Source organism: Pezoporus flaviventris, unplaced genomic scaffold (genome assembly GCF_033815535.1).
Source record: "Pezoporus flaviventris isolate CSIRO_AGI_PZ_B2104156 unplaced genomic scaffold, CSIRO_AGI_Pfla_v1 ptg000002l, whole genome shotgun sequence".
NCBI classification, from domain to species: Eukaryota; Metazoa; Chordata; class Aves; order Psittaciformes; family Psittacidae; genus Pezoporus; species Pezoporus flaviventris.
Genome location: NW_026892550.1, coordinates 62,338,792 through 62,363,674, shown reverse-complemented (window position 1 = coordinate 62,363,674; position 24,883 = coordinate 62,338,792). Strand labels below are relative to the sequence as shown.

General features: G+C 39.4%; 1 protein-coding gene across 1 annotated transcript in view; it reads left to right on the top strand.

Moving 5' to 3' along the window:
• Positions 1-237: 237 nt before the first annotated feature.
• The window catches only part of HHIP (hedgehog interacting protein), a 71,367-nt gene continuing 46,721 nt past the window's right edge, over positions 238-24,883 (top strand). Inside the window, exons 1-4 of the mRNA XM_061441522.1 lie at positions 238-1,052; positions 8,043-8,238; positions 15,368-15,524; positions 16,313-16,514. Of these exons, the coding sequence (XP_061297506.1) occupies positions 786-1,052; positions 8,043-8,238; positions 15,368-15,524; positions 16,313-16,514 (822 nt within the window). The 5' untranslated portion in view covers positions 238-785. The remainder of the gene's footprint in view (positions 1,053-8,042; positions 8,239-15,367; positions 15,525-16,312; positions 16,515-24,883) is intronic.

Genomic DNA, 24,883 nt, shown 5'->3' with positions numbered 1-24,883 from the left:
ACGGGACACCACACCACAGCACCCCCCGGGCAGCCGCCGCCGCAGGGGGAACGCTGAAGGGCGGGGCGCCGCCGCGTGCCCCGCTCCTCACAGCGCCCCTGCGGCTCGCGCGCGCGCACGGGTCGGAGATTGGGCGGGGGGCAGGGGGGGGGGGTGGCGAGAGTCCTCTGGGCGCGCGGCGCCGCCGCTTCCCGCCGGGCCCCCGCGGCGGCGCGGGCGGCACGCGCGGCCGGTGCCGCCGGGTGACGTGCAGGGCGCGCGGTGGCAGCACCTCCCCGCGCGCGGCTTAAAAAGAAGAAGAAAAGAGGGAGCGAAACATGAGAGCCCTCGCGAGCCGCCGCCAGCAGCAGCAGCCGCAGCCGCAGCGGAGGGGGCATCGCCCGGCACGGCCGCCGCCGTCGTCCCGCCTCGGGGACACCCTTCCTATGGGACGACAAGTGAACGGCTGCTGCCGCCCGCTGCCCGGCCCGCCCCGAGCCTCGGCGCCTCGGCGCGGCAGCTGCTAAACCTGGTGCCGCTTGCGCAAGTTCGCCGACCCCGAGCATCCTCCCGCCGCGGGCGCGGAGGCTCGTTGCCCAGCTCCTTGCCTCTCCGCGCCCGCCTTTTTGGAAGCGGGGGTGACCGAAGTGCTTTTTAATTGCCGCCGCTCTTATTCTCCTCCAGACTTTTCTCTTTCTGGGGGAGGGAGGTGGTTTCCTGAGCTGAAGTGCAAAGAGAAGTCCGTGGGATTCCCCTCCTCTGCCCCCACCCCCCTTTTTTTGGTGCATTCACACGCTCCCTCAGGCATGATGCTCAAGATGCTGCCGTTCAAGCTGCTGCTGGTGGCCGTGGTTCTGTGCTTCTTCGAGGGGGATGCCAAGTTTGGGGAGAGCGGCGCCCGCAGGAGAAGGTGCCTCAACGGGACCCCTCCGCGGCGGCTGAAGAAGCGCGACCGGCGGGTGCTGTCCCCGGAGGCCCCGGCCGGCGGGGAGGCGATGTGCCGCGGCCTCTACCCTCGCCTGTCCTGCTGCTCCCGCTCCGACGCGCAGGGGCTTCTGCACGCCGAGGCGAAGGTAGGCACCCCCAGGGCTGCCTCGGCCTTTCCGGAGCTTTGGGGCCTTAATGGGTGTTTTGGGGGTTTGGGTTGCTTTTATTTTTTCCCGCGTGGAGCCCGTGCACCAGCCGCTAACCTGCTGCGTTCCCGGGGGGGAGAGATGCAGCGGAGCGGGGCGACCGCCCGTTTCTGCCTGGGAGGTGAGGGCGAAGCAGAAAGATGACACTGGTGCTGATACATGTTCTCAGGAGTCGCGGGGAGCCTGACTGCGGCAGAGCTGCTGCCCTGGAGGGGACGGGCGCTCCGCGGGGGGAGCGCTTTGCCAGCTGCCGACGGCTCTGCCTGGAAGTTCTTGTCCGCTGCCAGTTTCTGGCACGGGCGCCGGACTTGTCCCCGTGTGGTCCCAAGGGCCGGGCTGGGAGCAGGTACCGGTGCCGGGAAAAGGTGGACTAGCTGGAGGGGCTTCAGCTGCCGTCCGGGGACCGGCAGCAGCGGGGTTGGCACACTCACTAGCGGTGCTTTCCGTTTGTTTTTTCTGGGGTAACAAACCTTGTCAAGTTTGTTCCACATGTTTGGTCAGGAAGGGTTTTGGGTAGCAGTAGACGGTGCCGGTGTACCAAACTTTTGTGGTGTGCAGCCTCCTCCGGGCCCATGCACGTCTCACGGGTACCTACCGTGTGAACTGCAGAAGTCCCCTGAAGTTTCGTCTCTCGGACCCTGATCTAACAGCTCTCCCGATGACCGTGTTCTCTTTCTCTGTACCAAGGTGCTGTGACATCCGTCTCTCTTTTCACATCACCTGGCAGCCTCCCTGCCCAGTTTCAAGCTGCGGTCATGTGAAAGGAAGCACCTCCTCTTTGCTCACCGATTTCTTAACAATTGTCAGTTCTCTGCATCCTTTAGCAAGTTAAATCCTGCTTATCAGCCTGTTGCTTGGTTTTTCAAAGGAGCTGGTCACCTAACCCCACAGGACAGTGTTTGATAAGCTCTGCTGTGATGGCCACTTGCATCCAGGGGTACGCTCAGGAAGGGAGGTTGCTGAATAATGTCATTAAGAATCACTGCACGTGAAATAAACAATCAGGTGTCATTTTATTTTTTCTTTTCTTTTTTTTTTTTTTTTTCCTTTTCCCCACATCCTGGTTTAGGTTTAATTAAGAATTCCTCAGTTACAACTCTGTAGTTGTCAAGGTCTGAGAGACTCTTGGAAAACTTGTGTTTCAGTCTTGCTGGCCCAAGCATAATAAAAAAAAAAATACCCAGCCTGAATCGAATTTTTATGCTCAGTTCACGGTAGATTTCACTCCATTCTCATGTAAACAGCTTCTACGAATCAACATATGTGTCTGGGTGGTATCTCTCACTTTGTTTTGTAACAAAAAGCCATATTGCATCATTTAATTTGCTCAAGTCATGCAAATAGGAAAAAATCAATAGGACAAAAAGGGGTCGACTTATCCTCCTCCCCACTAAACTGCTGCCCACACACAGAGTCCTGTTGCTTATGGCAAAAGAATAACAACAACACCATTGTGTTTGTTAGTTGGTTCACTAATGGGTGAAACTGGAGAACATCATTCTCCTTCAGTCCCCAGCTCTGTCCAAATGTTCATGCCTTTTGAGGGAGCATTTGTCCTACCCCCTCTATTCCCAGATGAGTGAGAACTGTCTTACTACAGGTTTTCAGCTGCAGATCTCTCTTTATTCATACCATATGCAGCAGCAGTTTGAGATTCAAGGCAGATATATTTCTTCATGTTGTCTAGAGACAATGTCATTAAGCTCCTGTGTGATAATTGAATTAAACTATAAACTAACCACATACAGATAACCTGAAAGTTCTAGTTGGGAAAAGAAAAAAAAAAAAAAAAAAAAAGAAAAGAAAGGAGAAAAAAAAAAAAGGAAAAAAGAATAAGGGCTGGAAAATATGTCCTTAATTCACCCTGTTTGAATGTCTCAGTGGCATATATGCTACCAAAATTATTCAGTGCTTGGAGAGCCTTGTAGTAATTGGCTGAATGCAGTGACTTGGAAGTTGAATTTTGGTTAGTTTTCCATACCCATTCAGTTGAAGGGTTTATTGTCTTACTATTCCTTGAAAATATCTTTTAATTACCTTTGTTGTTTTGGTGTTTGGTTTGGTTTGTTTTTTTTTTACTAAGGGTAGTAAAAACCTGATATCAATGTGAGGAACTGACCATATATGTCACAGTAGCTATTTCTGAGCTGTTGAACCTGTTTTTTAAATAAAGATTACACTTTTAAACAGACATTATTTTACAGGGATTTAAAATCAGACTGTTTTCACCACAGATGAACATTTATGGAACTCACAAATCAGCTTTATCATATTAATATATGTTTAGAAAAAATGTCAAAATACATGTTAATTTATACTTGGCAGAATGAGGTGGTCATTCCACAATAAAAGGCATGGCAAACGATTATGGAATACATTTGAATGGAACTTTGCTAAAACCACATTGTTTAAACTGAATTCTACTACAGTTCCAATAGCAGGTTTTTTAAACTCCATCATATATCTACAGGATGGAGTGGCTGTGGCATAAATTTGAACGCCAACTTCTTAAAAAAAAATAAAAAAAGAATTGAGTGTGCTCAGGAGAGATTTTTGTAACAGCTTCTTAGTTAAGACACCAGTCTTTGAGAGTTTCTCACCAACTTATTGATTTGTGTTTATAATGAAAACACTACCGTTGACTGCAGTTTGAGGAGCAAAACTGGAGCTACCATGATGAGCAGATACAACATTGCAGTGGTGCAAGTAAGATTTTTGCACCCTGTTGTTGACATTTAACTCTTTGTCTTCTAGTTTTCTGCGATGTCCCCTTGTTTATGAAAGGCTACTACATCTCAGTCAAACACTGTAATATCAATTTTTCTAAAACTTTCCTGATAGCCTGACAGGCACAGAAGTCCTCTCTACCTTGGATGGTTTCACAGCCAAGGCTGTCAAGGAATGGGTGAAAAGTAATTGTTTTCAAGTGTGCCCTTTTACAATCATTTGTTTGCTCTGGCTCTTTCACGAACAAAGGCTATTGTTGAACACATCCAACTAAACAAATAACTCATCTTGGGGTCCCTTTAACAGCTGCCTTAGTACAATGATCTATTTACATATTACCCTAAAATTGAAACTGAACTCTTTAATGACATAATCCAGCACTATAATACAGAAGAAGCATATGTTCAACCCAACAGCTGAACAATCTCGTAAGCATATGATTTTTAGCCATAAATGCTTGTATACCAAATACAGCTCAATGCAATGACTTATTTCACTGTTGTTTTTTTTTTAAATCTTAACAACAAAATTATACTGCCTTTCTCAAACTAGATATGACAGAGTACACAAAACGTCTGACAATATTCAAGGTACAGAATTTCTATTGTTTTGTCTTCTGTTTCTTCTTCTTTGCACTATTCTTTTTGTTGATAAACCAATTTAGTATGCTATGATTTCCTGTGCATTCCAGGATTTATCTTACCTTAAGTCTACCCGGTTTTCTTTCATGTGGCTAGAGATTAAAGGATGATCTTACAGATGTTGTAAATTAGTCAGCAGCAGGCATAATCATTATTAGGCATGTTGCAATAAATGTTTGGAAGTTTTACATATTTTCCATAGAACAGTTAGTTTAAACCACTGCAGTTTGATGGTTTCACATATGACTTTAAAAACTGAAGCAGGAAATTAGTTTACATTTCTTCAAAAGGCCAAAGCCATTGTCAAATTTAAGGTCATTTTCAAAGTAGAGATCCAACAGAAAAAATCTTAATTCAAATAAGTATTTCAGCTTTCACTTGAAACTGGTTTAATAAACTCCAGGATAAATACATTATTGGTTATACTGAAATTCAGAATGTTTGTCCTATCTCCCAGCCAGGACAGAGTTATACATCAGACCTCACACAGAGCAAATGTTACCACCCTATTTTGCTGGAGCATTCTAAAAGTTAAATAACATTGTACTTGATTTTCAGATAATTGATTGACTCTCATTCCTTAATCTTCCGATTAGCTGTTATATGACCAAGATTCATTTCAGAAATGACATGAGGGGGTGAATTCCTGTGGTTAATTCCTGGATAGCAGCTGCTCAGGGGGATTAGGACCCTTTTGTCTTAACTTTGAGGACTGAAATGTTGGCAAGCATTACTTCTCCTGTATCACCAGGCAACGTCAATTACATTTTCCACAAGAAACAGTAAATTAGCTTTGTTATCCTGTAATTTTTTTAGTTTTTTTTTTCCCTCTTCACAATGCATTCTGGAGTCTTCCACTAGAACTCTTTTCTCTGTGCATCACCATGGAGTTAATTCAATAAACACACTGAATATTTACCTAGTAATATCTCATATTTACTTGTACTTCTAAACATTCCATCATATGTGACACAGCCTACTGCCCGAGATTGACATCTGAGGCTTTTGCAAAGCAGGTGACTACTGAATATAGGCAAGTACCCTGAAGAGTCTGTAGTCATGATACACTTTCCTTTGGTGGAAACACCAAAAGAGGTCATTTCATCCTTATTTTAGGGGAGCTCCCAGCTTCTTGGTGATGTAAACAAAAAAACTTAAAAAGTGGCATTTATGGATAGTGATTTTGATCATCCTCTGTTGGCTTCAGATTTTGTTCTGTCTGACAGACAGCAACTTGACCCAGTGATAACAGGCCACTGCCCATCAGAACCACAGCAAGGCAAAGTACCAAGGTCAGGATGCTACCATGCCTTAAGAACGTCCAGCTAACGCAGAAGATTGACTCAGCAGTGTGAATTACTGCAAGCATATGAATCCTGTTCTCTGCTACCTGGATTGCACTCCTAGGCAGTATTAAGTTCAAAGTTTTAGTAAATATGCATTTTGGTTATAGTATATTGCAGTTATCTATATATTTTTAGCTCGTCTTCAAAGCATTTTCCCCTACATCTACCATATCAAGAACAACATCTGAAACTGAAGAAAGAAGACTAAGATTAACAGTTCTGCTGCTATGGCCAAATGAGCAATCTAGAAAAAAGAATCTAAACTTTTTCAGGAAAGAAGGGGCTGGGGCTATGGAAGGAATTCAGGGCCAATGCAAATCTTTTGCCATACATGCTACAGGCAGTCAATTAATGACTGTCTTCTTCAAGGTTTGGGGAAAAAAAAGAAGAAAAAAGAAGATGAACCCTTTCAAAAAGATGTTAAGTCAGCTACATTCCCAAGAATGGTCTGAAGACAGCTAATAAACCATGCATGGCAGATTAACGTTAGAGACATTACTTAATTGCAGGTGCTATGAAGCTGAGGACAGTCTGAGAACAGATAGTCTGAAGAACAGAACATTTGATGCATGTAATGATCCTGGCAAAGCTGGGGGAATTCTTTTTGAAGCTGATGGCAGCTCTTTCAGAATAAGGGTAGAAGCCAAATGGTGTTCTTCTAATCAGTGGTCCAACTATGCCACTAAACTCAGATGGCCTTTTGACAATATGTATATGGTAAAACTGAATTTTCCTGGTAAGAGTTTGTCTTCTAAATTAAGGTTCCTTTAAATAGTTTTTTGTGCACCTGTACAGGCCGTATGTTGCGCAATATTTCGAAAACTTCTCTGCTTAAAACAATGGAGAGTGCATTTCTTTTAAGTGTTTGAGGTTTATGTAATTATATCCATAAATAAAATGCTGAGTACAGAACTGTTTTACCAAAGTAGAGCATCCTAGAAGAGAACTGACCTATGAGACAGCATACTCAAATGTATCAAGAGTCTTCATGCACTGAATAACTTCTTTTATCATTTTATCAAAAGTAATTTAGATAATTTCCTTCCATGTTATGTTGCAAGGAAGTGACATTGGAAAGTCCTTCTGCAAATCAACTCAGACGAACTGGAGAAAAAGTGTGGTGATATTTTCAAATGAGCTGTTTACAAATATTTACAAGCTTCACAAAATATAAATATTTACCGTGTTGATATTTCTTAACACAAGCGTCTTTCAGTCTTTGATTATAACTGCATTAAACAAACAACAGAAAGAACCTGAGCTTTCATTTTACATTGGATCAGATTCAGTCCCTCTCAACTGCGAACACATTTCCCACTACCCACCATTGGGATGAATGATCAAAAAATAATCCATGTGGTTAACAACAGATTAACAAAGTGCACTGCATTCAAAGACTAATAAAGACAACTATGCTGTTTTCCATTATTTTTCACGATTTGATGACATTGTGCTTCTTAGGCTCCAGTGTTTACTTAAACACATCACCAGTCGTGGTTTTGTGCTTCTTCAAGTTCTACGCATAATATATGCTCTTTTTTCAGGGCAAAGTTACAGTTTCAGATTCTACTTTTTTCACTTATAAAAATAAATATTTGAAAACATACAGCTTTTCCCACCTCCAGGTAGTTTACATGAGAGTGAGCAAAAAGCAGAGCAGCATTTAAAGATGAAAAATCCAAGGCACCTGCTGAACTTGGCAGCAGCCGTTTCAGTAACCAAACTGCAGTATCGTTCAAGATACACCTATCTAACAAATACCTAAATATGATTTTCCTGGTGTGTTTTCCTGGTAGAATTTTTATTTTTAGTCTGTAAATATTTAAATAGGTCACCTTACAAGTTAGGTTTTTAAGTATTTCTCATAAGAAAAAGGCCTGCTCATGTAGCTCCTCCTGATATAAATGATCTCTAGTTCAGATATTGCCTACGTGATTAAGAGATTGCCGGCATGAGTCCATAAAATAACTTGAGTACTATGATTCTTATCTGAGAAAGAGGCAAGCACTCAAGATCTCACTGTACTAATGGCATACTGCGCATTTCATAGTAATAATTTTTGCACTTCCAGAACAGTGACATTGAAACATGATGCATTTATAGTAACTCTATTGGTTCTGCTAGCATTATTTATTACATTAGATTGTGCAATCTTTTTTTGTGTAAGATGGAGAAATAGGTCATATGTTTATTTGTCTCTGTTTTGTGGCTTGCAGATACCTTCTGTTACCAACAACACAGAATGTGCGAAGCTACTGGATGAAATCAAGTGTGCACACTGCTCACCTCATGCTCAGAACCTATTCCACTCACCTGAAAAAGGGGAAACACCTGAAAGAGAACTAACTCTTCCCTACCTGTGCAAAGACTATTGTAAAGAATTCTATTATACTTGCAGAGGTCACATACCAGGTAAAACCTATAACCAGCTATGGGGCTAAAGGATGTCTGTTTCAAAGTGTTGATATGGCCTGAGGGGTTACAGATCCAGCTCCTCACTATGTAAAATACCCGTTGATATCATGGGTGGGTTTTGCCCAGCCAAAGGCAGAATATCTATGGGACTTCACAGGGGATCTTATGTAGTGAGATAAATATTTTGAGCTCTTTCTTGCCACCTTCCTATTAAACTGTCCATGAAACACAGGCTTTTTTGTTGTCAGAAGCACCTGAAACCATTACCTCTGCTGAAATACTGCTGTGTTCATTCGAATCATGTAAACAAGCAGTTGGCCATCCAAAAGGCTATACTAAATGATAGCTTTAAAATGCAAGAAATAAAGGATGCTGGCTGTTTGCTGTAGACTAAAAGCTGATTAGTAAAGTGTTTTTTCTGGTTTTGTTACCCTAGAAACTGATGTTTTTTCTGTGGGGTTTAAAGCACATTGAAATCAAAGGGAGTTATTCGATAGACTTCTGTGATCTTTGAATCACTTCCAACATGCTGTTAACGACTAAATTCTTAACTAACCTGATACTTCCTCACTATAGTCAGTAGACTTAGCTAGACCTAACCAAACCCAGAATTTGACCTGTGTTGTCTAATGCAATCACCAAATGTGTACTATCACTTGTAACTATATCAACAAAATAACCACAGAAGATGGTTCTTTTAGAAACAGTGTTTTTAATACACTATTATATTAAATAACATCTTTGGTATTCTCAATAGTAAATTATTTATATGTTTAAGACTGTCATTTTTAAACTATGCTTTTTTCCCTGTCCAAACACTACTTATAAATAATGGCACACAGGAGAAAATAATTAAACTGGTTAAATTTTTTTTTGTCACTAGCAACACACACTGGAAAAAAGAGTTGATAGCCATATGAAAAATGAATTTGTGAATAGTCATTTTTGACATATGAGCACAGCTTTGTAATGTAATATAAACATGTTTGGGTAAAGGGGATAGTTTAAGTGGATGAGATTTGGAGGAGGGGTTTTTAATTGCGTGTGTACGCTGTATACTTGTTTTCTCTGAAACCCCAAGAGTGCAGAGATTTTTTGCAGTGTTCCTTTATTGACTTGAGAAAACATTTTGAATTGACTTACTTTTTCCTTTACTGTGGTTTAACATGTATCTCAACCCATTCAAATATGAAAATATTATTATTGTCTTTATAAACTAAGAGATATTTCTAAGGCTTTCTTAAACCAGCTGTTTCTTGCTCTTTATCACATTCCCCAAAGCAAAGCAGCATAGATCATATGTTGCCAAGACTGCCTGCTGAGCAGCGATAACAGATTAGATATTCTAAATGTTTCACCCATATAAGAAGTCACCGCAAAGTTTTTTTGACATGAGTTTGTAGCTGGTACAAATGATGAGTATATTCTGCAAAGCAAGTCCCTCATAGTTTTATGAAATTCTGTGTTTATGAAAAACAATTTGTTTAATTGGAAAAAGTGAAAGAGGGAAAAGGGAGAAAGAAGGAGGAGGTGGAAGGAGAGAGAATGAGAAAGGGCTCAGCAGCACAGGAGCTATGACCACAGGAACCTTACTCCTCAGATCAACATAGTGGTGACGAATGACAAATTTATTTTTCTACAAAGTTTGTGTATATGTAAAACTGCTGAAGTGCATCAAGATGTCAAGTGCTTTTTGTGACCACCCAGGTTGCCTTGAAAGATAACCAGATGAAAGCATAACTCTAGTACTGGGCAGAGCACAGTGCTTTGCAGGAAAAGAGCTTACATGCTTTAGCATGAGTTAAAATAGGATTTTTCCTACATCTGTCAGATGCTAATAATAATTCTAAATACTTGTTCTGAAAGTAGGTTGTACTAACAAAAAGTTGTTGCATACTTACACCCACCAACAGAGTTAATTTGGTGATTTGATATGCATATGGTGGTACATATAGTGGTTGATACGTATACTAGGATTTCCTGAAGGTATTAATCAAGGTTCAGGTCCCTCTTTTTGAGAAGATGGCCTGTAGGATTTTAATACAGTTTAATAGTCTTACAAATTCTAAAATATACATAACTTATTTGGGTTTTCTATTTTACTTGTGAGACCCATGTAGCCATAATAATATTTATTGCAGAAGAAAGAAAAAACCCCAAAAATGTGGAAGCTGTGTTTTCAGCTTAGCCTGGAGGACTAAACAAAGGAAATTATCAGGCCCCCAGACCCAAGGTCTCTGGCAGTGATTCAGAGTGCATTTGTTAAAAAGTGAAATAATTACTCTTCCTCAATTAGGGAGCGCTGTTTCTGAACGCCAATACAAAGGAGTTCAAGGAAATTACTGACTACAAAAATAATTTTATCCCTTAAGTCCTGCAAAAATGAGAAATATTATTTGTGACATAAGATAGCAGCATCATTTCTGGAATTGAAAATTTAGCGGTACCTATTAAGCAAGAAGACTGGGGACTTCTACATCAGGCTTTTTCTTGAGTTAGCTCCAGAAATTCATTTATTGTTTGGTCTCTTTTTGCAAAGTTGGAAACTCTTAACAGATCCTTGGTTAATTTTTTTTGAAGACAGCAGTTTACCCACCAGTTCTGGCTTTTATCAGAACTTCCATTGGCTTCTTTAGGAATATTCAAAGAAAAAGTGGACCCGATTCTTTATTCAAGCTGAACTATAACAATAATTAGGATTCTATGGATATGTTAACACAAAAGGGTGTAATGTTTCACAATGTCTATGAGATTAGAACTTCCCTGCTTCATTCCAGATGACTGTTCCCATTTCTTCTCATCTGATCTTTACTGTAAGTTTCAGTTAAAGTGATTACTGATGGAGACACTGGTGTTAAGTGCCTTAATGAAATATTTTCAATCAATGTGAATTTTAGGTTTTCCAAGGTTAAAAGAGAAGACTTTTTATTATTCATTTAGCTAGTAAAGAAAGGCACGTCTGATTCTCCCTTTAGGCATGAGCAGAAACTTGATCCATGTCAGTGGAAGTGACATATTCTAAGGAACAAACCACAGTCACAGTGTGTTTTGCCTACTCAAGGATGTTGGACAGATTTTGGACTATGTGCTCTCATTTGAAGAAATGCCTTCCAGGTGATTGCGGGTAAATTCAGGTCCAGGCCCAGATCTGAATCCAGGCATTAACAGAACGGATGCTTGATAAGAATTTTTAAATGCCAGAGGCACCCCAGACCAAAATACTAGAAATCTGAGAAATTCTGCAACTCACACAACACTTCCAGAAGTTCTGACACAGTCAACTAAAAGTTACAGATAACATGGTCAAGCTGCAGGGATATGGTAGTGGCTTATAATGATGCTGCTGCTAACATCAAGAGGATTAACCCTGGCACTGTGTGTATGCAGGAATATGCAGTGTGTGACTATGAGAAGAGGGCCACTAGTCACCTGAAAACCAGTGGGAAATGATGTGAGCTTACTACACTGAACTTACTACATTTTGAAACTATTGATCTGGCATAATCTCTTCGATTTAGCTGTCACTGAGAGCTGAGAAGAGTGAGGAGAATGTGGGTTTTGTGAACAAATTCACATCTAGCTGTCAAAAGCGCAAAATGGAAAAAGAGAAACCCAACCCAGTCAAACCAGGAAAATGCTTCTTTTACACAAAACTGTATGCTCAAGGTTGTAGCAGGAATATGGCAGGTGAGCCTGACTTCCAGATGCTCTCTAAGCCAGTTTAGGTCTACTCAGACAGGTAGATGATACTCAATCCTGTATGCAGTTCAAACAAGAAAGGGAGTGAATAGGAACTTGACTTGCTGTGAAGACCAGGACAAATGCTACCATGACATTTGAGTTGTGTATCAAAGAGAAGAGGAGGGGGGGTGGGTAAACAGGGAAGCCAGTGAAGTGAATCTCGGTGAAGGTAGGACAGGAAGGAAGACGAGTGTGAAGAATAACTGACTGCAAATAAGAGTGAAGGGAGGAGGTCAGGACCAGCTGAGAGCAGTTTTCTTTTGAAAAGGATTGAAATCATGCAACTTATTCTGACAGTTTTTAATAAAGGTGAATGCAGAAATCCTTCACTGTGACTGCCTAACTGAAAAGTCTGTAGTTTGGTTCTCTTTTGCAAGACAGAAAGTTTTAAAAGCACAGAAATGCAAAATCAATTAAACTTCATGTTTAATCTTCCTTTGTGATTTCAGTTTTCTTGTTTAACACAGGCACAGCTCTGTCAACACACAGCTGGCAGGAAATTTGTAATGATACGTAGGAGTCTTTTAAAATAAAGTAAGTACAGGAATTCACACAGGACCAAACGTTGCAGTCCTTATTAGGCATAGTTCTCATAGAAGACAGTGACAGAGATGTATTTGAGGAAACTCAGACTGAGCAAAATGGTCTTTCTTTTTTCTCCAAACAATTCTGGTGCTTAGGGGCACTTGTCAGGGACCATTCTTCTGGACACTGTGCAAATCCTGAACAAAATAGCAAACTCTACACTAAAGACCTTAGAATTTTAGCACAATAAAGAGAACATTAAATGGCTACAAGCAGATAGGGGACTAGAAGCAAATGTTTTTCTAACTGTCTTTGGTGAAGCTGTTAGTAAGTTGAATTCTAGCCACACACACAACCAGATTTATTTTTATTTGGTAAATTACTGTGGCTTTTATAGGACAAAATTCCATCCCTAATACACAGGTGAAAATGTATTTACAGTATTTACAATTTCACCCCACTTTTTATAAGCATTTCTAAGGAAGATGAACCTAAGCCTTCTCCTTTGTGGGAACCTGCTGGTGGGTTTGCTAAATAGCAAAAGGCAACGGCAGTGCAATATGTACTTAAGTGCATGATAAAATATTTCCTTAGGAAAAGGGCTTAGTCTTACATGTAAGATAAGGCATTGCATAAGGCATTAGTCAAGTGAGGTTTGCATCTGATTGTTATTTGAAATGAACATGGACCGAGTAAACGATATGATCAGAGTGTGCTCTCAGCTTTTCTGACTAAAGATAACATTCAAGCCAAGAGTAGTTTATCTTTAGTAAATAGTAGATGGTCTACTTGAAAAAATCTAGAAATCCACAGAAAATGTACACCTCCAATTTGTTATTGCATTTTTTTGAATGACCTACTGTGCCTAGAGAAATAAATTTTTGAGGACAAAACTGTGTATTCTTAAGTCAAATAATTCAACAGTAAGATTTTAGATTACTTTTGACTTTGGCATTATATCTACAAGCCTTGGAATACTACTATGCGATTATATCAGTGTTCCTCTCCAGTTGTTCCACTTGAAATTATATCTCCCATTTTCTCCAAATAACTACTATAAATTAAAACCAGCTACTCAGAGACGATATTTACTGAAGCTCCAAATCATGGTAATTAAACTTTTACACCACAACGCACTACCATGTGTTTCCAGATACTATTTTATAGAACCAAAGGCAGGCTTTGTCATGTTATTTTTCCAATATTTTTCAAGATGCATATGAAAAGAAGTATAGTTGGGTGGGAAAGGCTTTCCACTCCACAAAAATTCTGGGATCTAAAAAATTTTCCTATTCCACATAAGGAAGAAATTGAACTCTTTCGAAATTTTCCATGAAGAAAGCCACAGAGAGACCACCCCAGGATAGCTAATAAAGTCGTTGTTAGGACATTTACTTGGGAAATGGGAGACTTAGGGTCAACCTCTTGCCTGACAGATGAGGGACATTGACCTGAATATTCCTCTTTCTAATGAAACACCCTAATTACAAGACATTGGAGTATAGTGATGTGAAGTTTGCTGTTTGTTTCTCTTTTTCATTTAGACCAGAAGTTTGAGTTTGGACCAGAAACATCCTGTTAACTAAAATTTTGTCGAAACTGATAATGTTTCTGAAAAAGCTTTTCTTTTAAGAAATTGGCATTTTTCAGTGTAACACAGCTGTCCCTGATCAGCTCTTATTGTACTTTGTAAGCCAGAGGTTTTATAGCTAAGATCTATGGATTACTGCCTTATTCATGAGTGGTAAAGCCATGCATAAATTAGGCTCTAATTCCAATTAAGTTATAATTCCGGGTATCCTGTGAGTTATGTCCTGGACCATACTACATCCTAACACAGTATGCCAATAATGCAAAAAAAGGAATGAAGGTAACGTAAGACATACTATCTTAACAATGTTATGTTAGAATAGTAAACGTATAACTATATAACTAGCGGAATTCTATCTATCTGTCTTCTTAGATTTAATACTAAAGATTAAAAACTGGATGGAAATTACTAGAAATAAGTTTGTGGACAGAAATAGATATTTCTGCTGTCATTAAACATAGTGTAGTTTCAGTATAAAGGCAGGTTTTTTCCTCAGAGGCTCTCATTTTATGAACTTCTTGCTTCCCTGGGTCTTCAAACTCCTTCCCATTTTAACCGAAAACCTAAAGACCACCTTTCATCCCAGCCAGCTTAAAGTCAACTCCAATGCAGCATGAAACATAGCACTCTTTTCAGGGGATGGAGCTGAGGAGACCTCTCCATGGGGCACTGTGTTTGCCCACTCTAGTGCTGGGAGTTAACGAGAGGCCACCTGCATGTCAACACAGTGCAGTTTTCACCAGTACTTCTCACTTTCTGAGACAATTAATTATTTACCTCTCTGACTGATGTCCTTTGCTGCCAGCATTCCACAAAGTGTTTACTGCATGCCTTTTTCTGAAGTCTTAACTGAAATTTTTAGTACACCAAGCCACTTTAGAAAAAAGAGAGGTTAAATGAAAGTTGCTCAAGCTGTTTTACAGCTGATAAGACACTTAATAGGGTTAAAATCAGGGAAAAGTATCAGCCTCAACTTTGAACTTTGTCACTTAATGTTTTAATAAGTGAACTGTAGTGTCGTTTTGAATGAACTGGTATTTTTATTTAAGCACACTGAAAATAAGGCTTAATACAGATGAATAAACTATAAAAGGTAATCTACTCAGTTTGTATTTATTCAGAGCAGGACTTTTTTTGCAGATAGAACTTTGTTTAAAATTACTTGTTTTCTTCATTCAATATATAATCTATTTAAAGATCAGCTTGATGGCACGAAACTGCAGACATGACAACACACTAAATATTTGTATGCTCTTTTGCATTTTGAAGGTTTTCTCCAAACTACAGCTGATGAGTTTTGCTTTTACTATACAAGAAAGGATGGTGGTGTATGCTTTCCAGATTTTCCAAGAAAACAAGTGCGAGGGCCAGCTTCTAACTCCCTGGACCACATGGAAGAATATGACAAAGAGGAAGAGATCAGCAGGTTCATAAAGATAAATGCTGTTTAATCTGAAAAAAAACCCTAGCAAAGCCTGTGGTTTTCACAGTGAAACAGCTCAGTGTGTGCTTATGCTCAGCAGCTGTGTTTTCCAGATGTTACTTTCTTTCACTGCCGCTAGCATACGTCAAAGAGAAAGTTACATTAGCTTCAATATTTCAGTACCGTTTGATATTTGCATTGCTGAAAAGGTGTTAGAATCCTGGTTTGATCCACCCTGTGGATCTTGGTTATGGTCCACCCTCTGGATCATATGGAGTTCTAGGAAGTCATTTCTACCTGATTTAATATTACTAAACAACTACAATAAGTTTATTAGTAAAATATTTATTTCACAACTTTCCATTTATTTCATTCATGTAATTTTATTTGTGAAAATAATGAAATTAGAGTTGTCCCATCATAAGCCATTATTTTTAAATGGGGTTTGGAAGCCAAATGTTATGAAATTGCTGGAATTTACTGTATTTATTGTACAGTAGAAATTTTGTGTTTACAAATTGTTCTCCTTTTTTTACCAATTTTTTTCTCTCCTGTTCCTCTACATTTCAGATATGATGAATTGGTTTTCTTTTGTACAAACCAAATTTTGCTCAAGGGAAGTTCAAAGTGATTTTCAGTATCATCTGCTCACATACATTTAAGGAAATAATTTACTCTGGATTGTTTAACTGTTTTTAATATTACTACAGAACACTTACCTCTTAGGGTCATTGTTGTGTCACAGTTACAAGAAAGAAGAAATTTCTCACTATTTTTCTGTTTTATTTTAGAAAACACAAGCACAACTGCTTCTGTATTCAGGAGGTTGTGAGTGGACTGAGGCAGCCTGTTGGAGCAGTACATAGTGGGGATGGATCCCATCGCCTCTTTATTCTTGAGAAAGAAGGATATGTGAAGATTTTCAGTCCTGAAGGAGACATACTCAAGGAACCTTTTTTGGATATACACAAGCTTGTTCAAAGTGGAATAAAGGTTGGATTTCATACTTACCTCTACCTGTTTATAATTTTGCCTGTATATGGGGAAAAAGGGAAGAAATGTTTTTCAGAAATTATTTCAATTTAAATAATGAAAAAGGAGAGTAATGACAACAGACACTACAGTTCTGTCTGGCAAAGAAGTAAAAACTTACTTGTTTTGGGGAGGGATAACATAAGCATCTTATACCTGTCATTGCCTTTTTCTGTTTCACTTCATTTTTTCCTCACTTTAAATTCAGAAGAAACTATCCAACATCAGGATCTCACAGCATTATTTTTATATTTTCGTCCTTTGGGTTCATTTCCATCCCTCTGAATTCAGCCAAGTTTTGCTGTGATTCCAGTGGGAGCAAGTTTGGCTCAGGGCCTCCCCTGACCTGCAGGTGCTCATCAATGCCCTAGCAGCTGGACACAGGAGGGGGCCTGGAAGTGCTCAGGGACCCCCAGGAGAGGAGCAGTGGTGCTCTCTCCCTCTTGGCTTAATCTCAAATATAGCACAAGCTGCCCTTGGCAGGAGGCTGCTTTAAACCAGCATGTATTTGAGACTTTAATGGTCAGAGGAGTGAATGGTGAATGGGAACTGACGGGAATAAGTTGGAGGGTTGAGGCAAGAAATTACATCTAGATATGGGGTAAGTATTATTGGAAAACTTGTAAATGTATTGGGGAATATTTTACCTTAAAAATGTCTTAAGCATTGTTCCATGTTGATTCCTTGTCACATTTTAGAGTGGTAATCCAAGTAAAATCAAATACATAAAGCAAATTTAAACTGCAATTGTTTTGCGTAGAACAACCAGGAATATATATGATAAAGCCATCATGGATGAAAGATACATGAACATCCTCTTGACAGAGTAGTCTTAAATAATAATTGTGACAAACTGTATTGATTTAAAATGCATAGCACACGCTAACTAATCATTTCGTGTTTCAGCTATAAGGGCAGTAAGCCAATTAAGATTGTCTTTTCTGAGAGGAAATGCCAGAGGTTTGTAGTTTGTGTTGAAAGAGAGAAATTAAATATATTGCACCTTTTTTAAGGAAAAGAACCAATTTATATGATTCTGTGATTTGCTCAACACTTCCTTTCTGCCTCCATAGGTAACCATTATGTTCAAGACACCAAAACAGAAGGACTTACTAGGGGGTTTTTGAACATCAGTCTAAGGAATCTTTTTTTTTTTTTCAGTTTTTTTCAGTTTCATATTTCTTAACTGAAAATTCTGATAGCTTGTGCTTGTGAAAAGCCGACATTGAAACTTCCCTCAGAACTGCTACTGGTCCCAAACAAACCTTCCTCGAGGAAACTTTTATAGCTGGAATTTAGAGGAAAGGCTAAATAGAAAACCAATTTTCCATGCTTCTGAATAGGCAATAGCCGGCTTGATAAGACTCTCAACAGCTACCCTCAGATTCAGATTTGACTTTTGGTTCTGTTTCAAATCAGTCACTTGATCTTTTTAGTCTTTACTACCCTAACCATCATTTAATACTCTAATCTGGATCTGTTTCAACTATAACATTTTGTGTAAATAATTTGATGTTCTCTAAGCTAGAAAGTCTAATTCAATTTCCTGAGATAACAGTCCACTGACTGAGGATAATTGTATTGCAGTGCTTAATACAGGCTGGCAAGAACGGAGGCTTTATATATTTCACAGGTAAGGAGAAGGGGAATGTGCCTAGAAGCAATACTCCAGTTCTTAAATAGGAAGAGGAAAGAATTTGAGGAATGAGTACATTATATAAAATAATAAATAAATAGAATAAAACAAACCCCACATAATCCAAATGGTAGTTTTAAAACAAAGGTTCTTAAACACTTTTGTGCTTATCTGCTGCTGTCTGATTCCTGTAATCATTGTTCAAGGTCCTTTACCTACAAGGATGAAAGATGACTGTGACAATAGTAGCAATTATTCCATCAAAATAGACTACTTGAAGTGTATTTGTTTTACTCACCCATTTACGCTTTGAAAACAGAAATCAGAGAGAATGGAGAATATTGTGTGGATAGACAATTTTCCAGCAGGCAGTGTAGATAGTGTACAGCCAGCAACTGAAAAAAGACCTGTAACAAACCACTACCTAAACCACTGCATTCACATGCGGAATGTGAGAATTGCTCAATGTGTCCTCTGTCCTAACTCAAGGAATGCTGTAGCACCAGGTGGATGAATTTGTATGCACAGCTTTTGCTCCATGTGCCTGATTCTTCTCATACAGTGGTGTAAGTGAAAAAGAAAGTGAATTAATAAATACTCAATTGTCCCTGATCAAACATATGTTCCAGTGAAATATTTTGACAAGGTAACATGTTGCCTTGAGTCCTCTGTTCATTTTACACAGATTCATAGACGTTAACCCAAATATCTGGTTAATTCCTGTATAACATCACCCATATAATGTTATTCTTGTATTAACATAGCTTTTTTAATTGAAATAAAACAAAACCTGTTCACCTCTTTTCTGAACTTGGAGCAATATTAGCAAGAAAAGGCAAACAACTATTTTTCCCTAAAAATAATACTCTCTCTTACACCCAAGTGTCTGAAAACAGCAGTTTCTGTTAATTTTTAGTCTGCATCTGAAATACAAACACTTATCTCTAGTGACAATAGTAAATTTATTTTTTTTTTAATTTTATAGACATATGCTGTATCCAGTACATAATAATAATTATGCAGCTGTGGTTGAATAAAAGGTAATTTAAATTGATGCCTCTGAAAAGTGCTTTGGACAGCTATCCCAGTAAGATAACTTTTAATGCTGTTAAATAGTAAAATAGTAAAATAGTGGTGCCTGATTTTCTCTTCTTTTTGAAATGTAAAGAGAAAATTTAGGGGTGATAAAATCATTATGTTGTCACAAAGCAGCCAATCTGCTGCATGATGACTTTTCAAATAATATACTTAAAACTTTCTTGACGCTATTATAACCAAGTAACAGAAGTGACATATTTTCTTCTTAAAAATATAGTCCGGGGCTTTAGTTCAGATCTCACTAATATCATCTCACCCATCACAGCACTGTCAGTCAGATGAGGAGTAAAGCAGTATACAAAAACAGAGGAAGAGTTTTTGTACAGAGGAAGAGTACAGCAGTGAGTCATGATACCCTCCTAAAAAGATGCTGTTTTGTTCCTCTAATGGAATTAATGATCCCTATGTTGATAAGATTCATCTGGAGCCCCTTACATTGCTGTGAGTGAGTTCGTAAGGCTTCTTCACTGGTCCTGCTCACCTAAGCACATAAATAGGATTATCTGGAGTAGCTTCTTGTCAGTTTGCAGATATAAATAGAAATTAGGAAGAGTGGTACAACTTGATGCACATGTTTTACCGGTCCATTGGCTTTTAATGTTAAGTAAAGTCATTGAGGGCTCTGCTAGAAAACTGTAAAATCTGTTTACAGTTATTTAATTTTAAGGCATTAAAATGAAAGAGAAGAAGTGATAATTTTGTATGCCGACAGTATCACAGAAGGAATTAGCACAAGCATGTAGAAGTATTTCGTAACAGAGAGATGCTATGAATGGATGATGGTACTGTGTGCTTCCTGGAGACCTACTCAAGAGAAAATTAGATGCAAGATTCCTGAAGATTGAAAACCAACCAAAACTCTGAAGAGCTTAAGAAATAGCTTTTCTCCGCACATTTCTCAGTGTCTAATCTTCTTTGACAGCACAGTTAGCAGGAATGCTTTTCTCCTAGTTTTTAACTTAGTTGTTGGAAACCGTTTATAGATTGTAATTAAGAAGTTGCTAATTAAACATCTGTGGCACCCTCCAATGTATTTTATGTCACATTGGCTACGTAAGTATTGTAGTATGTGTGGATGGATTGGGTACTTGGCCAAGTCCTTCCTGCCACTGTTAGTCTTTACTTCCCTATCTCAAGAATGTGGTGAAAAGAAGGAAGCTGTGCACCTCAGTCTTGGCCAAAAATTGCACGAGGACATGAGTGAGACATGAACCTCAAATGCAGGACATGCACTTGCGCTCAGCTATTTAGGAGTATATAGCTCAGTGGAATGGAGAAAATACTGATGCCATCACCTGTACCATTAATATAACAAAGTACCCAGCGTATGTGGCATGTATGTAGGAGAAAATAATAAGCACTTACCAGAAAAAAAAACCAAAACTAAACTAAAAGTCTGCATCCCTGTTCTGGTGATTTACTGCTCCGTTATGTTGTGATGAAGAGAGTTGTTAGATTCAGGTCAATATTTTACAGTTTTTCCTTCAAAGTTATGTAGCAAGGACTTTTTTTTTTGATGAAAATATTAGTACCCAGGTAGATGTAGCAGTGCTGATTATTACAACATCAGTCACCTAATGCTCAAGATTGTATCTAACTTACAGAAAAATGATGAATGGCCTAGCAGTTCTCCAAATTTCCTTACTCCTCTGGCTGTATTTTATTAACTGTATTATTTCCTAAGATTTGGAAACCTTTAGATTAGTAGCAGCCACCATTAAATGTAGCACAACCTATTACATCAGTTTTCACTTACTCTGTTGTCTCCTGAGCCAAAAAGCAGGTATTGGTCTAAAATGCATTAGTCTAAAATACATTGCTTGGAAGGGAAGGCATCAAGGTATGACTTGGCAACAACAAAAAAGGAAGAGCCTACCATTTCTCTTGTGAGTTAAATGCTGTAATCAGCTTTCAGAATAGTTTCTGAAAAGCTAAGTAGCTCTGGGGCTGCAACTGTTAGTCCTTAAATCATTTTTGTGGTCCTTCCCTACAATCATTCAACTTCCCAACATCCTTTTAAAATGAAGGACATCAGAACTGCATAAAGTAGCCAAGTTTACATCTTACTACTGCCAATGGTAAAATCAAGACCCTGTAGTTACATGGTAGTTTTCTACTTATAAATCCACAAACTGAATTAGATCATGAGGTATGGAACTGCAGTTGGGCTTCATGTTCTGTTGCTTGTCATCTATGATCCTTAAAGTATTTCCAGTTTCTTGCTACTTTTTTTGATTGTGGCCAAGCTCTGGTGTGGCTCTGGTGTGTATCTATCTGCTGACTACAGGGTCATAAGTTGTGCAGCCAGCAAGAATGGCGGCATTCTGTTGCACTTTGCCTCACACAGTGCCTAGAGTATAATTCCCTACAAAATAAGTATCCTTAAAACTGCTGTTATGGAATTACCATTGCACTTGAATAGAGATTTTTGAATTACTAGTAAATTATCCTTAGTACATCTCATGGGAATATTGTGATAAAGGGCAAACCCTCTGAGGAAGGAAAAGGCAGGGCAGAGCAGGGGAGGGAAGGGAAGGGAAAATGGACAGAAAATCTCAGAGAAATAGTATTGGAGATCACTGTTAAGAATACATGAGTTAGATTCTTTGACCTCTGTCACCTTCTTCTCTACTCTAAAGACTACACTTTTCCTTATCAGAAACAAATTCTGACAGAAACTTCCTCTAACTACTAAGCCATAACCACCTTTTATTTCTCTTATTTGCAACTTAGTCAGTAGGACTAGTTTCTGTGTTTTTTTAATTCCCAAAGGATTTAAAATGCTATATTCCTACATAATTCCTCGTAAACATTTTGAACAGCCAATTCTTTTTGCAGTGAAAAAGAAATAGAAATATCTGACAAAAATTATTTTAAGTGTATGCACAGCAAATTTTGAATAGTCTTAAGAAGAATTAAAAGTTATATATATTCCATACCGCATGTTGGTTAGCTTTTATATCAGAGCACAAGTCCTATTCATGAGTGACCCAGTGATTCAGGTAGGAATTTTCTGTGATGCCATGAAGAGTGCTGTGGAACATAGCAATTTGTATATTCAGTATAAGACTATGAAAATAGACTGTCAGGTATTAAAAATGCTAACTATGCTGCCATGAGCAGTTATTCCAGAGTGTCTCAGGGTCAAATGAGCATCTTGTCATCACAGGCACCTTTACGTAGGAATGCAGGCTTAGTAGTGAAGCTTCTACTATGTCTTTATGTTTGTATCATGACAGAACATTTAATCACATGGATACATATTACTCAGATCAGTCAAGATAAAATACAAATTAAAGCAATGAAAGAATACCACTACCCCCTGCACTAGCACAGCATGTTTCAAGGGACAGCCTTTGCAGTGAGGAGTGCTGCTGCAGAAGACTAAGGAACCAGCGATAAACATCTATTTAAAACTTAGTGTGTGAATAGAATCAGATTGTGTTATTTGCTGAATTGTACGTTCAGATATACCACTGATAAAACTTCTCATATATATTCCTCTTGAGAGTAGATACGTACATTTGGTTTTGCATCATGCTGATGGACAGATGTAAGTTAAAACATACACTGTCCATCAATACCAACAGGATTTATGTTACTGACAAAAGACCAACAATTCACACAGTTCATGCTAATCCAAGTCCAGTAATATCAAACTATTTATTTTCCTCTGGATTTGTACATGGATGAGAGTGAAATCGATAAACCTTTCTTGAACTTCTTTGCCTTGACGTCACAGAGCAAGCTGGGCTCTTCTCCACTAAGCACTAGTTTATACTCTTGGCAAAGGTTATCTTCTCCTCTCTGCTCCCTAGAAGGCCAGTTTTTTAGTGGCTACTAATTTGTGACCAGTTTCTTCCAAAGAGGGAATTATCTTGATGCATGCAGAGACAGGGAAGCAGTGGAAGAACGTACTTCTCCCCAGGCTTTAAGACTGGAAAGAGAATTGGGAGATCTGATGTAAATTTCTTCCTTTTTCTACCCAGCGGGCCTGAAACTCTTCAGAGTTACTCAGAAACATTGTCTGTGAAAACTCTGGAAAGTAAACCCCCTTTATTCTATCAGACAAGGCTCCCATCTGTCTATGAAGAATAGAATCATAGAATAGTTAGGGTTGGAAAGGACCTTAAGATCATCAAGTTCCAAACCCCCTGCCATGGGCAGGGACACCTCCCACTAAACCATGTCACTCAAAGCTCTGTCCAACCTGGCCTTGAACACTGCCAGGGATGGAGCATTCACAACCCCTGGGCAACCCATTCCAGTGCCTCACCACCCTTACAGTAAAGAACTTCTTCCTCACATCTAACCTGATCTTCCCCTGTTTAAGTTTTAACCCGTTACCCCTTGTCCTATCACTACAGTCCCTAATGAAGAGTCCCTCCCCAGCATCCCTATAGGCCCCCTTCAGATACTGGAAGGCTGCTATGAGGTCTCCATGCAGCCTTCTCTTCTCCAGACTGAACAGCCCCAACTTCCTCAGCCTGTCTTCATACAGGAGGTGCTCCAGTCCCCTGATCATCCTCGTGGCCCTCCTCTGGACTTGTTCCAACAGTTCCATGTCCTTTTTATGTTGAGGACACCAGAACTGCACACAATACTCCAGGTGAGGTCTCACAAGAGCAGAGTAGAGGGGCAGGATCACCTACTTCGACCTGCTGGTCACGCTCCTTTTGATGCAGCCCAGGATACGGTTGGCTTTCTGGGCTGTGAGCGCACACTGAATCCGGCTCATGTTCATTTTCTCATCAACCAACACCCCCAAGTCCTTTTCTGCAGGGCTGCTCTGAATCTCTTCTCTGCCCAACCTGTAGCTGTGCCTGGGATTGCTCTGACCCAGGTGTTGGAGGACTAGGGATAGTCCTCTAAAATAACAATGTCATAGTATAGTATATAAATATGACATTTATTCTATTATGAACACTGTAACATTTCATTTTTTATTCTACAATTAATTCCACTGATGGAGTGGAAATTCTGTTTGCTGTCTTTTTCCTGTGCTTCTAACTAACACTGATTCAATGGTAAGTCCATTTAAGGTATGTACATAGGCTCAGGCAGAGTGGCAAGGGAAAAAAAATTATTTGCCTATAACAGTGATATATGTTTTGAGGTGGTGTTGGTGTCCTGGATCTTCTGTTTCAGGGAATGAAAGGGGAGACTCTAGTAATGTCTTTGGTGAGAAGCTGAAATGCTATGTTGTTGCAAAAATGACAAGGCAACCACTATATACCTCAGCTTTCCACCGGAGACTGCAGAGAGGGATGTGATGAGGACTGTTCTTTTGCACAGGACTTACATATGAAGTCACATGGGGTCACAGGACATGGGAGTTTCTTACTCATTTAAGATGCCAGAAGATCTGCAGGCAGACTTGCAGCACGAAGGATGTCATTCCTGAGGCCACACCTCACCTGTGACCTGCCTACTAGGAATCACTATAGGTTTTAAATATCTCAACATAATTGGGGCAGAAAACTGGAAAAGAAATAAGGGTTAAGGTGTGTAAATGGCCGAATGTGAAAGTCCAGGGCATTTTAAAGATAAGTAGGTTTGTAATGACCTTAAACTTTAATGAAATAGACTGAGCATT